Raw genomic sequence first — 13,483 nt, forward strand, 5'->3', positions numbered from 1 at the left:
TCTATCCAATAGAAGACAGCATTAAGACACGCCACAAATAAACTGGGAGAAGATATATGCAGTCCATATAAGCAAGAAAGTAGTGGCATCCACATTTTAAGAACTACAAGTGAGAAAAAGACAAATCAACCCAAAAGTTTTGGGCAGAGACCTGAATAAGCATCTCACACAAGAAAAAACATGACAGCTAACTAAAGATAGGAGAACATGCTCAACCTCTTTAATATTTAATCAGAGACATGCGAGTGTGATACTTTAATTACCACCAGACTGGCAAGAATGAAAAAGTCGGCAAGAAGGTGAAGCAACAGGAATTCTTAGGCACCGCTGGCAGGAACGCATAGACTACCTGTGAGGTATTTGAATATGTCTTTCTTGTCCGCTTCATAATTTCCTCAATTCTCTATTTAAAGGAAAATAAAAATTCAAACACGAAAACAGATTAAAAACAAAACAGTGGTCCTGAAGAAGTTGATTACTTCTGTTTTCCATAAGTGGACAGTGTCAGTTGACTGCTCCCAAGCCACAGACTTAGCAGACAAGAGACCCTACGGCGGCCACCAGAATCCTTCCAATCCCAGTTTCAGTCGGTCCAGAAAATGTCTTGAGTGGGTACTAGCTATCCTAACACACAGATCCAATGACTTCTCACTCCGAAGTTCAGACTTAGACACCCATTACTTAAACTAAGCATGTACTGCTGCAAATCAGTGAGGACTTTTTAACGTACTTTAGTTGAATAGACCATGAGTGAAGCAGATATTAATGAAAAGACTGCACCCCACTGATGCGACACTATCAGAACTTTCTTGCTGGAAAGAGCACACACCCAGGAGGGAAATTTCTCCCCGGTGCACACTTCCTTCCCTGAAGGTGAGGAGAACTATAGCTCTCTGGCCTCCTCAGGGCGACCTCCATCTCTCAACAGAGGCCTTGCAGCCTGGGCCGGGGCCTTCTCTGCTCCCAGACGAGCCAATTAAGTTGGACAAAGGGAGGCCCTACCTTACAAACAGCCTGTGTGTTGGCCTTTCAGAGAAGCCTGCACCCTTCTGCTTCCTTTGCTCAAGCTGCTGCAATTTCCAGCCTAGTTTAGAAGACACTAACTTCCGTCAACCCCTCCCAATGACTGGAGTGATTCTATTCAAACGAACTCCGTTTCCAGAGGTCAGCAAATATGGAGGTGTCACTGTAATGGTCACCAGTGGTCCATGATGGAGAGGTATGGTAAGAGAAGACCCTTCTATGCAGGAAGGGTGAGATCCTTGGATTAGAGAGTTCTAGTGGGAAAACCATCAGAGGCTAGCGTACCACTTATTTGTGATTTTTGAAGAACACGTTTTGATATCATGTACCCAACAGTTTTCCAAAAAGAACCAAACTCCCAAAACAGAAAGAGTACCTTTTTTCTTTCTAATCTCTCCTGCAAATTCTGTAACATAATTCTCTCGTGCTCCTTCTTGCGTTTGTCAGCCTCTTCATCAGCTTTTATTTTGGTGTCCCCCTTCTAGAAAATTTGTATAAAAATACCATTTTGATCTCAATATATGAGTGATAACCAAGAACATCAGTTGAAAAAGTTAAATAGTAAAATGTTATCTGGCATAAAAGAATGTAACCTTTTGGCTGACAGTACCTATATGCACAACATTCATGAATTACCAATTTTCAAAGCATTAGCTAAAATGCACAAAACTAGGCTATTATCTTGAGGATTTAGAAGCCATTGTCAGTCCCCTCCAGGACCCCAGGGTTATCATTAGTGGTTACCAGGCCACTATAGTTTGAAAGTATGTGATTATGTAGCTATCCATGAACACAGCAACAGGAGCTGAAAAGTCTTACACCTTTCAAAAACACCGAGAGGATCCTTAAAGGTAGTTCTTGAGGAATGCGAATGCACACAATCATTTATGTAACAAATACCTGATTTTACTAAGGGATAGGCTAAAAATGGAATATAAAGTGGGCTATGTTAATAATTCAAACTGAGTACAGTCTGAGCTCAGTTTGTGGATTTATTTACCTAGTGATTTGAATTTGCATGGGTGAGACATTATTGGAGAATTGGAGGACTTTATTCTTTTCTAAATTTTGTTACAGTTTATTTTGAGAGAGAGCATGCACTTGAGTGGGGGAGGGGCAGAGAGCCAGGGAGTGAGAAAATCCCAAGCAGGCTCCTCACTGTCAGTGTAGAGACTGACACGAGGCTCAATCCCATGAACCGTGAGATCAGGACCTGAGCTGAAATCAAGAGTTGGACATTTAACCCACTGAGCCACACAGGCGCCCCATGGAGGGCTTTGAACTTTTAGAGGTATTCGTACTTTTTATCGTCTCTGCTGGAAGCGTGTCTGGAGTGCAGCTGTGAGTGTTGCCACAGAATGCAGGGTCAGAAAAACTCACTTAGGACATTTAATCTGTGAGCAATTTGATTTTCTGAAGCCAAGCTGCAATGTTGTTTATGTAGACAAAATAAAACACTACTAATCTATAATTTGCTGCTTTCTGCTTCGGTTGCACTTGGAGAATCTTCTAGGATTGTGCCAAGGGTGGCTGAGAATGACCTGCAGCAGCACCAAGCAATGGCTAGACTGTGCTGGAAATATGCAGCCAGAGAAGCCTGCATCTGGTCCTCCCTTTTCTTGGACAAAGGCTGCCTCGGGCTTCCACTGAATTTTAGAACCTGGTCACCCGCCGATAGAGTGGATACAGCAAACCTGTAGCAGCACTTTCTGGTCTTCCGGATCTGTACATCCTTTCTTCATTTCATCGCGTCTTTGTCCATCTTCGAGTTTTGAGAACTCTTCTCCTTGGGTATCAACTCCTTTCTCTGCCATTTCCTTCACCTTCCTAATGACACAATATTTAAACAATTCTTAGTATTTGTCTCGGTCTCTACCACATAAGAGGTTGCAGCAGTACATGCTTTTCAGTCACCTCTGTACCCAACGTAGGACTTGAAATGACCCTGAAATTAAGAGTCACATGCTCCACCGAGTCAGCCAGGTGACCCTGGACGTGCACTTTTATAGTGGAACTGCTTGTGTATAGGAACACAACTTACATTTTTACACCAGATTCGTTACATTTTCTGTGTTGTTACTGTACAAAATTTGCACAATTTCACCCTTTTTAAATGTGGGAAACCAGCTCTGGGGAGTAGAAAGATTTCTATCAAATAATGGGCCACTCTGCATTCTAAAATGAGAGAAAGAAAAACATTCCTTAACTATTTTAGACACATGGGACCCTCCAAAAGGCCTTATTTACACATATGTAATTTAAAGGAGGGTCTGGTGGTGCCCAGGGGAAAGCCCCATCCACAATGACGGGTACGCAGGGGTTTTAAAACGTTAAATTAGCTGTTTACATGAAGTGATGAATGATGGCCTTCCAGTTAACAGTTTTTGCTATTCACAACATCCCCTTCTCCTTTCTTCCAAACTCATTTAAAGTACACTGAAAGCATGTGACTGCATTTCAAATACTTACCACTTAAAAAACAACTCAGGACTGTAGTTATTCTTCGTAGGCAGTAGGCAGGTTTATATCCCAGAGTCCTAAATCAAGTGAGCTTCAAGAGTGAGGGTTGGGGTGCCTGGGTGGCTCAGTTGGTTGAGCATCTGACTCTTGCTTTTGGCTCAGGTCATGATCCCAGGGTCACGGGATCGAGCCCCACATCAGGCTCCACACTGAGTATGGAGCCTGCTTAAGATTCTCTCCCTCTCTCTCCCTCTCTCTCTCTCCCTCCCTCCCTCTGCCCTTCCCCCTCTTGCGCTCTAAGACTGAGGGTAAAGAAACCTTGAGATGGAATCAGAATGAACACAACTGTACATGAGGTTTGCTGCTCACAGGAAAGCCTTCCAGCAATGACTGAGGAGATTCAGGCATCACAAAGGTCCCTGGAAAGCACCTCTAGCAAAACATGAGGAAGTATACTTTCCAGGCTTACAAATTCTAAAGTTACAAAAGAGTTTTGAAACAAAGGGGTGGTCTCCAATGAATGCCAACCAAAACAGTCTGGCGTGATCACCCAGGTGTTCCTGCCGAGATATGGGACCCCGACACAAGTTCTGGTCTCAAGCATCTTTACAGTACAACTTAATGACACATGATGCACAGATACTAAGGACAACTATACCATCTACCTACACACCAGTATCCTCTCTGCTAGACAGGCTTCCCACATTTGTTCTGAAGACAAGGAGTCACTTCTGATTCACAGTATAGAAAAAGTCAGTTACTCGTTGATTTTTCATATTATTTATAATACATTTAACCTGAGGGTACCTACCTTTCCTCTGTTTCCTTTTGTAGTCTTTCTTCTTTTTCTCTTTGTTCACGAGCAAGGCGCCGTTTCTCTGCCAAAATTTTTGTTGCCTCCTCAGCATTCATAGTCCCTGGTGTGCTTTTACTACTAGGCTCTAGTTGAAATCAACACAACATGCAAAACAGTTAGCTTAGGGAACTTCATACCTGTAAGCCCAATAAAGAGGTGCGAGACAACCAACAATATTAAAAACTCAATGTGTACATGGTCCAAATTTTATCAATAACATGCAATCTGTAAGTAAGTGATTAAAAGAACAGATTTTGTTCAAAACCCCAATCCCGTTCCCAATAACAGAAGTAGCAGTCTGTTTCTTTTTAACATCCCCTTGCTCCAAAATGAAATAATGTACTCCCACTTTGGTTTAGCTGTTTTGAGAGCGACCTGACTAAAATGACCCTATGGGAAAAAAGATTAAGACGCACTGAACACAGAGGAAGACAAACTTATGCTCAGTCTATATGAAGTATACAAATACTTGACTAGACAAGAACATACCCAGCATACATTTTGAAATTTGTGCATAATTTTCACTAAATAACTACTGTTTAAATGAATGTTGGTAATAGTGAATTATTATATTTGATTGGTCATAAAGTGGCTAACTACATAACCAAAGAAACCAAGACTATCAGTAAAATAAGGTGACCACATGGGGGCATGCTGTAAGGTTTCAGTCCATGTGATGACTATTTTTTTTTTAATTTTTTTAATGTTTTTATTTATTTTTGAAGGAGAGAGAGAGAGAGACAGAGCATGAGCGGGGGAGGAGCAGAGAGAGGGGGAGACACAGAATCGGAAGCAGGCTCCGAGCTGTCAGCACAGAGCCCGACGCGGGGCTCGAACCCACAAACTGTGAGATCATGACCTGAGCCGAAGCTGGACGCTCAACCAACTGAGCCACCCAGGTGCCCCATGTGATGACTATTTTATTTATTTTTTTTTCTTTTAAATTTTTTTTTAACGTTTATTCATTTTTGAGAGAGAGAGAGACAGAGCACGAACAGGGGAGGAGCAGAGAGAGAGGGAGACACAGAATCTGGAACAGGCTCCAGGCTCTGAGCTGTCAGCACAGAGCCGGACGCGGGGCTCGAACTCACGGACCGTGAGACCATGACCTGAGCCAAAGTCGGACGTTTAACCGACCAAGCCACCCAGGCGCCCCGTCTATTTTAAATAAATCACATATTGGGGTGTGCCTGGATGGATCAGTCAGTTAAGCATCTGACTCTTGATTTCAGCTCAGGTCAAGATCTCGTGGTTCATGAGTTCAAGCCCCACATTGGGGCTTCTCTCGAATCCCCACATTGGGATTCTCTCTTTCTCCTTCTCTTTCTGCCCCTCCCAAGCGCTCTCTCTCAAAATAAATCACTTTAAAAATAAATAAGTAAATAACATATGAAAATGAGGATCTTAAGACATCAGGAATGAATAAGTTGCAATAAAATTATTATTCCTGTCATAAAGAAATCACTGTGGAATTCCTTCAAAAAGCAAAATTTACTAGTGTACTTAAAATTAATGTCAAAAAAACAAAGTAAAATAAAATAAAATAAAGTAATATCTATGGACATTAAGAACATGTCACAGGCAAAATGCCAATATGGGACTTTTAGGAACCCACATACTGCTCAGACACGTTATGGTGTATGTGTGGAAACGGACCTTCAGCTCCCGATGGAAATCCACTCAGCCACATATGGCCAGATGTGCTCTCCCCAAAGATGGACAATACCTTAGGGCCATTCACAGAACCATCCACTATCAGAGCTGGAAGGGACCCCTAGGGATCACCTACAGCAATGCACTCATCTAATCAGTACTTTTAACATTAGTTCCAAAAATGGATTTTCCGCAACAAGGGGGTGAGGGGAAGAAGCTCTGGCAAGGAAAAGTAAGCAGTGTGCCAATGATTGGCTAAATTCTCTTCATCAAAAGAAAGCTTACACCCTAAAGTTCTCAGAATTGGGGAATAAAACAAAGGTGACCGTTTCGGAACTACCTTAAGACTTCCCGTGTTGCCAAAATAAACTTCTCAGTGAAGGAACTTACCTTCACAGACCGTCTGCTTTTGGCTCACAGCTTCAGAGCTGCTAGTGGTTTTAGAAACTGCTTCTCTTTTCTTTCCAAGAGTACCTAACACATTTTGCGCAAGTAGGTTACGCTGAACAGGAATTACTTTGTAACAAAGAGAAGGTTGTGACTGTTTTGACATGACAGGTGAAGGGGACGGGGGGCGATTCTTCTGCATTTGCCTGCTGAGAAAAAGTAACCATTAATGGGGGAAGTTGGATACGGTTTTGTAGTAGATATGTGTACATATAAAGTAAACACATTAGTTTATAATGTGCCATTTCATAAAATATAATGTCTTGGTACTAGGAGATATTTTCTAACAGAAGTCAGTCCATTTTTGAAGATTTTTTCCTATTTACAATGCATACTACCATTATTTCCTTTATGAAACACTGATGTGACATTTATCCTGGTAAAACACCTATCAGGAACAGTTGCAATTAAGCTACTTACTTAACACTGATGGGAGAGGGTGGGCGCCACCCACTTGCAGGAGAAGATGGCCATTTATAACATGGTATTTGTGACGATGGGCGCTTCTTTGTACCAGGGTTGTTGGCCTGTTTGTCCATTTCTGGTTTCTGAACAGAGCCAATACAGTCAGATTAAGAGATCAGCATTTACCTTTCTGCAGCTGGCTTGCCTTTTTAAGACCAACATACCCTGAACATATAATACAATTTTAGCTCCTTAAAAGGAGCAAGCATGAGAATTAGACACAGATATGTTCTTCTAGACTAACAATTCAGATTACGAATTTCAAGAAGTTCACAGAAATAATTAAAAACAAATCTTTCCCTTCAAAACCTGATTCTATTTCTAAATCCTAATTAAAGGTTTGTATTATTTCTTCTTGAACTTTTCTTCAGTTTAGAAATAGTTCCTGTAACAGTTATACTTCCTCCTTTCTACTAAAAACTAATATTCCAGCTTTGAGGGGAAACTGGTACGAGTATCATCATTTTAAATCATTAAAGTGGCTTATCCTATGTAACTGATTTTATTGCAGAATACTACCTAAGAACTTGTTTATGTTGTGAAACTTGACCTATCATGACCTACACAACTAAATACACAGATTTTAACAGAAAATTGGGCAATAAAAGGCACTTAATAAACCTGTGGAAAATCTCTCACTTTCACCTTGGAAGATGTTTCCACGCTCACCTCCAGGAAGGCCTCGGGGGATGCTTCCACACTCTCTTCGGGGAGCGTTTCCACACTAGCCTTGGGGGACGCTGCCATACCAGCCTTGGTAGATGCCTCCACGCTTGCTTCAGAGGACACTTGCATGCTCCCATCAGGGGACGCATCCGTGCTCATCTCGAGAGACGAGTCCATGCTCACCTCGGGGGATGGGTCCACGCTCACCTCGAGGGACATGTCCACGCTCACTTCCGGGGATGTTTCCACGCTATCAGGGAGTGCTTCCGCACCTGCTTGAGCTGATGCTTCCACACTCCCTTCAGGGGACCCTTCCATGCTTGCCTGGGGGGTGGCTTCATTCACCTCGGGGGCCGCCTCCATGTTCGCCTCGGGGTCCACTTCCACACTCACCTTGGGGATCGCTCCCACGTTCACATTGGAGGCCACTTCCATACTCGTGCTCGCCTTGGGGGGCGCTTCCACCTTCGCCTTGGGGAGCGCTCCCACTTTCTCCTGGGGAGGCACAGCCATTGCTGACTTGCGAAGCACTATGGTATTCTTCAATTCATCACTGCTATGGCCACGCAGGGGCGTGGTCACATACTGTAGTACGGGATAGCGGTTGCCTGTGGGTGAATGAGGACAGAATGAAATTCTCTACACTTAGCAACCTGACAACAAGGCAGAAACACACCTTGTTAACAGTAGAAGAACAGGAAAAGAGAAAAGAGACCGTGTTTATTAGGAAACTGCAGGGATTACGCCCAACACAGAAGCGTTTAGTGAAATGGATCACAGACACAGGACAAAAGTATCACAAAGTTGGTACTTCAGAAGTGCCACCATCAAGAGGCGTCGTGAAAGCAACAGTCTACTATAGATGAAGAGGACGTGTCTCCCAAGTTGATGTTTGCAATAAGCTATCTTTTTTTTTTTTTAAGTTTGAGAGCGAGAGCAAGAGTGAGAGCATGCGCGTGAGCAAGGGAGGGCCAGAGAGAGAGAAACCCAAGCAGGCTACATGCTATTAGCGTGGAGTCAGACGCGATGCTGGAACCCACGAACCGTGAGATCACGACCTGAACTGAAATCAAGAGTAGGATGCTTAACTGACTGAGCCACCCAGGCTCCCTGCCATTTCTCATTTAATCATACTACGGTTGAGTGATTTTCATAAAACATTACAAGATGTTCAACACTTTTTAAAAGTAATCTAAAACAACTTAACCAGGGCCAGGGATCTTACGATTACAAGTGATTATGCAAGAAATTCTATATATGGCTATTTTGGAATATAATATAAAAAGAGCATTTTCTCACCCATAATAAAAACTATAATAACACATTAATCAGAACGGGCTGGATTTTCAAGGTCTCTTCCAGCTTTCACAATCTAAATATTTTCTGCCTAATAAATGGATAAAAATGGTAATACTCGGTACCAGCAAAGAAGGTGGAAAGTGGTAACAGCAACGTTGGGAAAGAGGCAGCCCCACACTGCTGGTGAGGTCGTGGATTTGCACATGTTCCTGGTAGGGGGGATTGGGGCAATAATGTATCAAAAGCCATTACAAAGTACATAGTCTTTGTTGCCACAATTTCACTTCTAGGTCTATCCTTATGAAAAAAAATCAGATATGAAAATGTATGCAATAAGGGTTACTTATTACAGCATTATTGATAATACTGAAACAATGAGAACTATAATCTAAATATTCAACAGGAAATTTAGATAATACTGACAGTCATTCAGAGTATTAATATACAATTTCTGGACATGGAAAAGGATATATATCCAGATTAAACAAAAGCAGATTATAACCCTATCTTGTGAAGAAAATATATAAACAAATATTCAGTCATGAATGGGCTATTGGGATAATAGTAAATTATATTTAAAATTTTCTCTACACTAAATATGCATTGCTTGTATAATAAAGTAAATATTGTTTTTAAATTTTTTAGTTTTATTTATTTATTTTGAAAGAGAGAGAGAGAGAGAGAGCGCGCATGAGCAGGGAAGGGGCAGAGAGAGGGAAAGAGAGAGAATCCCAAGTGGGGCTCAAAATTACAAACCGTGAGATGATGACCTGAGCTGAAATCAAGAGTCAGATGCTTCAACCAACTGAGCTGCCCAGGCGCCCGCGCCCCGAAAAGTAACTGTTTTTTAAAAAGTATTTGGTGATAGCTTTCTTAAGACTTGGTAAATCTGTCACTTCCTCTGTAAACTTTTACCTGATCTCATCAAATAACCAAAATAGAACAAATTACCAAAGACTGACGACTCATGAATAAAAAATGTGACTAAGTTAAATGTTTTTAGGCCCTCATTTTGGTGGAAAAAGTATTATATTTACATATTGTGTGTACCTAAACAGTCACATGATTTAACATTGACAGTTTGCACTAAGAAAATATATTAAATGTAATAACTAGATTTCTATTAGCTATAGAAATTTAAGATAAGATACTGCATTTTCAATGGAAGTAAAATATTAAACAAAAATAAAAGCAATAAAAGAAATATCTTACAGTAGACTGGAGGGAGACTGGCAGAAAATAATCTGACATCCTATAATGAGGCATAAACAAATTCAGAAATTGGAACCAAAAGAAGTAAAGCTGCACTACCAGAAAGTCTGTGACAGCATTCTGATTTATTTTACTAATCATATGAATAACAACAGAAGAAAAAAACAAAGGTGCTGGGATAAATTCTGGGAAAAAAAAGTGGAGGAAAAAAGAAAGAAAAGAATGATGGGAACAGTGCATTTTACCCCCCACAGGCATGTCTGACACTTTACGTGACCTACAAGTGAGAAAATCCACCTAAGCCTGAAGACTGTTCTTACTTTACCAACAATCTTTATGTCCTTAATTAAAAGCTAAAGAGCAGATCAGTGTTACTCTTTCATATTTTAGGAAAAAAAGTTGGGTGAGGTAGAAAACTTTCTCCCTCTAAATCGTAAGTTTCCAGATACTTTTAACATCCAGTACTTCTTACAGTGCTGTGACACATTTAAGCACAGGTTGAGAAACCCATAGAGCTTTTAAAAACTTAGGGGTGCCTGGCTGGCTCAGTTGGAAGAGCATGCCACCCTCGATCTCGGGGTTCTAAGTTCGAGCCCCCTGTGTTGGGTGTAAAGATTACTTTAAAAAATCTTTTAAAAAATCATGCAAAAGTGTAACAACCACCATAATTACCTATCTCACCCTATAAATTACCCATTACCCAGATAACTAATCTACCAGGCTAGAAGGCATAAAATAAACATGCAATATAAAACTGTTGGGTAAAATCAGTCATTTGGAAACCACTGATTCAAATTATTTTTATGCCTTACTGCAACCAATTAAATGACACGACCTGCTTTTTAAGTGCAAATACTAACACTTTCAGGCTTTCTGCCCTATGCCTATTACCTGGGGTTTCTTTTCCAGGGACCGACAATGAAGCAGCACTTTTGCTCCTGGCTATTGAAGCTTTTGTTGGGACCAGCAGGCGGCTGATTAAATTATTCTCCCGAAGACTGGTATGCTGGTGTCGAGCTGAACGAGGAGAACAGACATAGTTGAGGTCTCACAAATAAATGCAAAGCAACAAAGAGCAATGTGAACTGCTGCAAATGAGAACTTGCCCAGCCTGGAAGTAGAGGCAACGAGAGCAACACATCCAGAAGGGGAATGAACACTGCCACCAGAGACTGCCTTGCTGGGGAAGAGAGCACTGAGTAAGGAAGCAAAGGCCCCAGCATACATAATAACCCCAGTGAAGAAATCTACGTAGCATACTTAACAGAGTCCTAGCCAACATATGGAGTCTCTGCAGAGGAGCTCGCGTATGTCTATCACGCAAAACGCCTTTGACATGGATTCCTACACATATCTGCCACTGACAATCCTACTCTGGTCAGATTCATTGCCAAAAGCTCCAAGGGACTGACTGAATTCTTCTGTTAAAAGTGCATCTTCTAAATATCTTGCTCCAATAAATTTTTATGTTCATAAATATCCCTGTGACAATGGCATTTGTTATAACGGGATTTGACCCTAATCAACAAACTGGAGAGCATTCTGTAAGTGAATGGTTTGGTAGAAACAAAAAGCAACAATTGTGTTTGACAGAGAAAAGGAGAGGAAAGGTATTAGAAAGAAACTTTAAATAAAGAAGTACTTCAGTAACAAGTATGAATTTTTTTGTATAATAATCAGCAGTTCAAACATGTGCAAAGGTTAGATGTGAGTAATGCCATGAAGCAACAGAGCAAAGCTTTTAAGTTCAAATTATGGCCAATACTTAGAACTTCTAAACGCAAACTCATGAAGTATTTGAAGAGCATCAACTCCTCCGACACAAATCTATACCTACACCAACACTCTGTGATCTAGTCTCTCAGCTTCATTACAGACCTCCTGCTCAAATGATGGCAGAATTACATATTTCATTTAAAGACAGACTCTTGGCTTCAGCCAAATGTTAAGGGATATTTTGGCTTCCAGTTTTAGGAACAACTCCTCAAGCAACGAAATGTTGACATAAACAGACCTCTTTTAAGCCACTATTTAAGACTAGTACTTGGGAGCACCTGGGTGGCTCAGTCGGTTAAGTGTCTGACTTCGGCTCAGGTCATGATCTCATGGTTGGTGAGTTCAAGCCTCACGTCGGGCTCTGTGCTGACAGCTCAGAGCCTGGAGCCTGCTTCGGATTCTGTCTCTCTGTCTCTGCCCCTTCCCTCCTCGTGCTCTGTCTCTCTCTCTCAGAAACAAATATTAAAAAAAAATTAAAAACAAAATAACTAACCACCTGGTTTTTCTTCTACTTTTTCTGTTTCCGTAGGTGACTGCAGTTTGTTAGATCTTCTATTCAAAGACGAACTTCTCTTTTCTGTTGTTTCTGGAGATCAAGGGCAAAGGAAAATTATTTTTTACAAATTATTTAACTGTGTTATTTTAGGAGTCAACTCCTCTTTTCAAACATTTTTTATCTTCTTTACTCTTGCTTATAAGAATTTATTTAAATTTCAAATCTTATGTAGAGATTCTACATCCCCAACCTTAAAACTAATTTACTCTAAGTTATCTGAAATAAAAGTATTTAGAAAAAAAAAAACAGTAAAAATTAAGAGGAAAATGTCTAATACTACCTGACAAGATCAATATTCCCAAATTAGAAACATTCATTTTAAATTTTAGACACAATCCATGACCTCTGTTACTAAAGTAATGTATACTTTAGTTATAACGATTATGGCTTTAAACTTTTTAAAAATGATCGTTAACATTTGGCATAGATGTCGCGATTTTAGCAACCTAATGAAAAACATGCTTTGTGTAGACACTTTTCCATTTCACTTGAAATGTTCTGGCTCAGAATACTGAGGAGTGTCTGTTTAAAGAATAACTTCTTGGGTCTCCTGGGTGGCTCAGTCAGTTAACCATCTGACTCTTGGTTTTGGCTCAGGTCATGATCTCACGGTTTGTGGGTTCGAGCCCCACATGGGGCTCTGTGCTGACAGCTCAGAACCTGGAGCCTGCTTCGGATTCTGGGTCTCTCTCTCTCTCTCTGCCCCTTCCCTGTTGGTGCTCTGTCTCTCTCTCAGAAATAAACATTTAAAAAATTTTAAGAATAACTTCTCTTTTGGGAACCTGTAAACTAAATTGGGGACCTGTACATATTGACAACGTAGCATCATTTGAAAATCCGTGAACTGATAATGTAACTGAACAGCACGATCCAGAGGTATAATCGATTCAATCGTGTGATTAAATCACATATCCTTTACCATCATATCGCAAGAAATGACAAGTGTGAACAGTTACTGAGTCAGCAAGTGGCAGAAGAAAAACAGACAATTTGAGTCAGCCAAGCTTTAAAACAGGGCTATTTAAAACATTACAGGTTATTAGAGTATGAACTTAATTTGAGTTTGAAAT

The 13,483-nt window shown here is 40.8% G+C and overlaps 1 protein-coding gene across 10 annotated transcripts in view; it reads right to left on the bottom strand.

The window, feature by feature from the left end:
* Nucleotides 1–13,483, bottom strand: part of MAP7D3 (MAP7 domain containing 3) — a 57,100-nt gene that overhangs the window by 5,660 nt on the left and 37,957 nt on the right. For 5 of the 10 annotated variants that reach the window (XM_049644343.1, XM_049644341.1, XM_049644346.1 and 2 more), the window contains 9 exons: nucleotides 12,351–12,443; nucleotides 10,973–11,098; nucleotides 7,574–8,178; nucleotides 6,860–6,987; nucleotides 6,383–6,588; nucleotides 4,295–4,424; nucleotides 2,718–2,850; nucleotides 1,400–1,504; nucleotides 350–403 (listed from right to left, as the gene is read on the bottom strand). In XM_049644343.1, coding sequence (XP_049500300.1) covers nucleotides 350–403; nucleotides 1,400–1,504; nucleotides 2,718–2,850; nucleotides 4,295–4,424; nucleotides 6,383–6,588; nucleotides 6,860–6,987; nucleotides 7,574–8,178; nucleotides 10,973–11,098; nucleotides 12,351–12,443 — 1,580 coding nt within the window. The remainder of the gene's footprint in view (nucleotides 1–349; nucleotides 404–1,399; nucleotides 1,505–2,717; nucleotides 2,851–4,294; nucleotides 4,425–6,382; nucleotides 6,589–6,859; nucleotides 6,988–7,573; nucleotides 8,179–10,972; nucleotides 11,099–12,350; nucleotides 12,444–13,483) is intronic. The other 5 variants (XM_049644348.1, XM_049644338.1, XM_049644340.1 and 2 more) reach the window with 4 other exon arrangements.

Source organism: Panthera uncia, chromosome X, assembly GCF_023721935.1.
Source record: "Panthera uncia isolate 11264 chromosome X, Puncia_PCG_1.0, whole genome shotgun sequence".
Classification (NCBI taxonomy): Eukaryota; Metazoa; Chordata; class Mammalia; order Carnivora; family Felidae; genus Panthera; species Panthera uncia.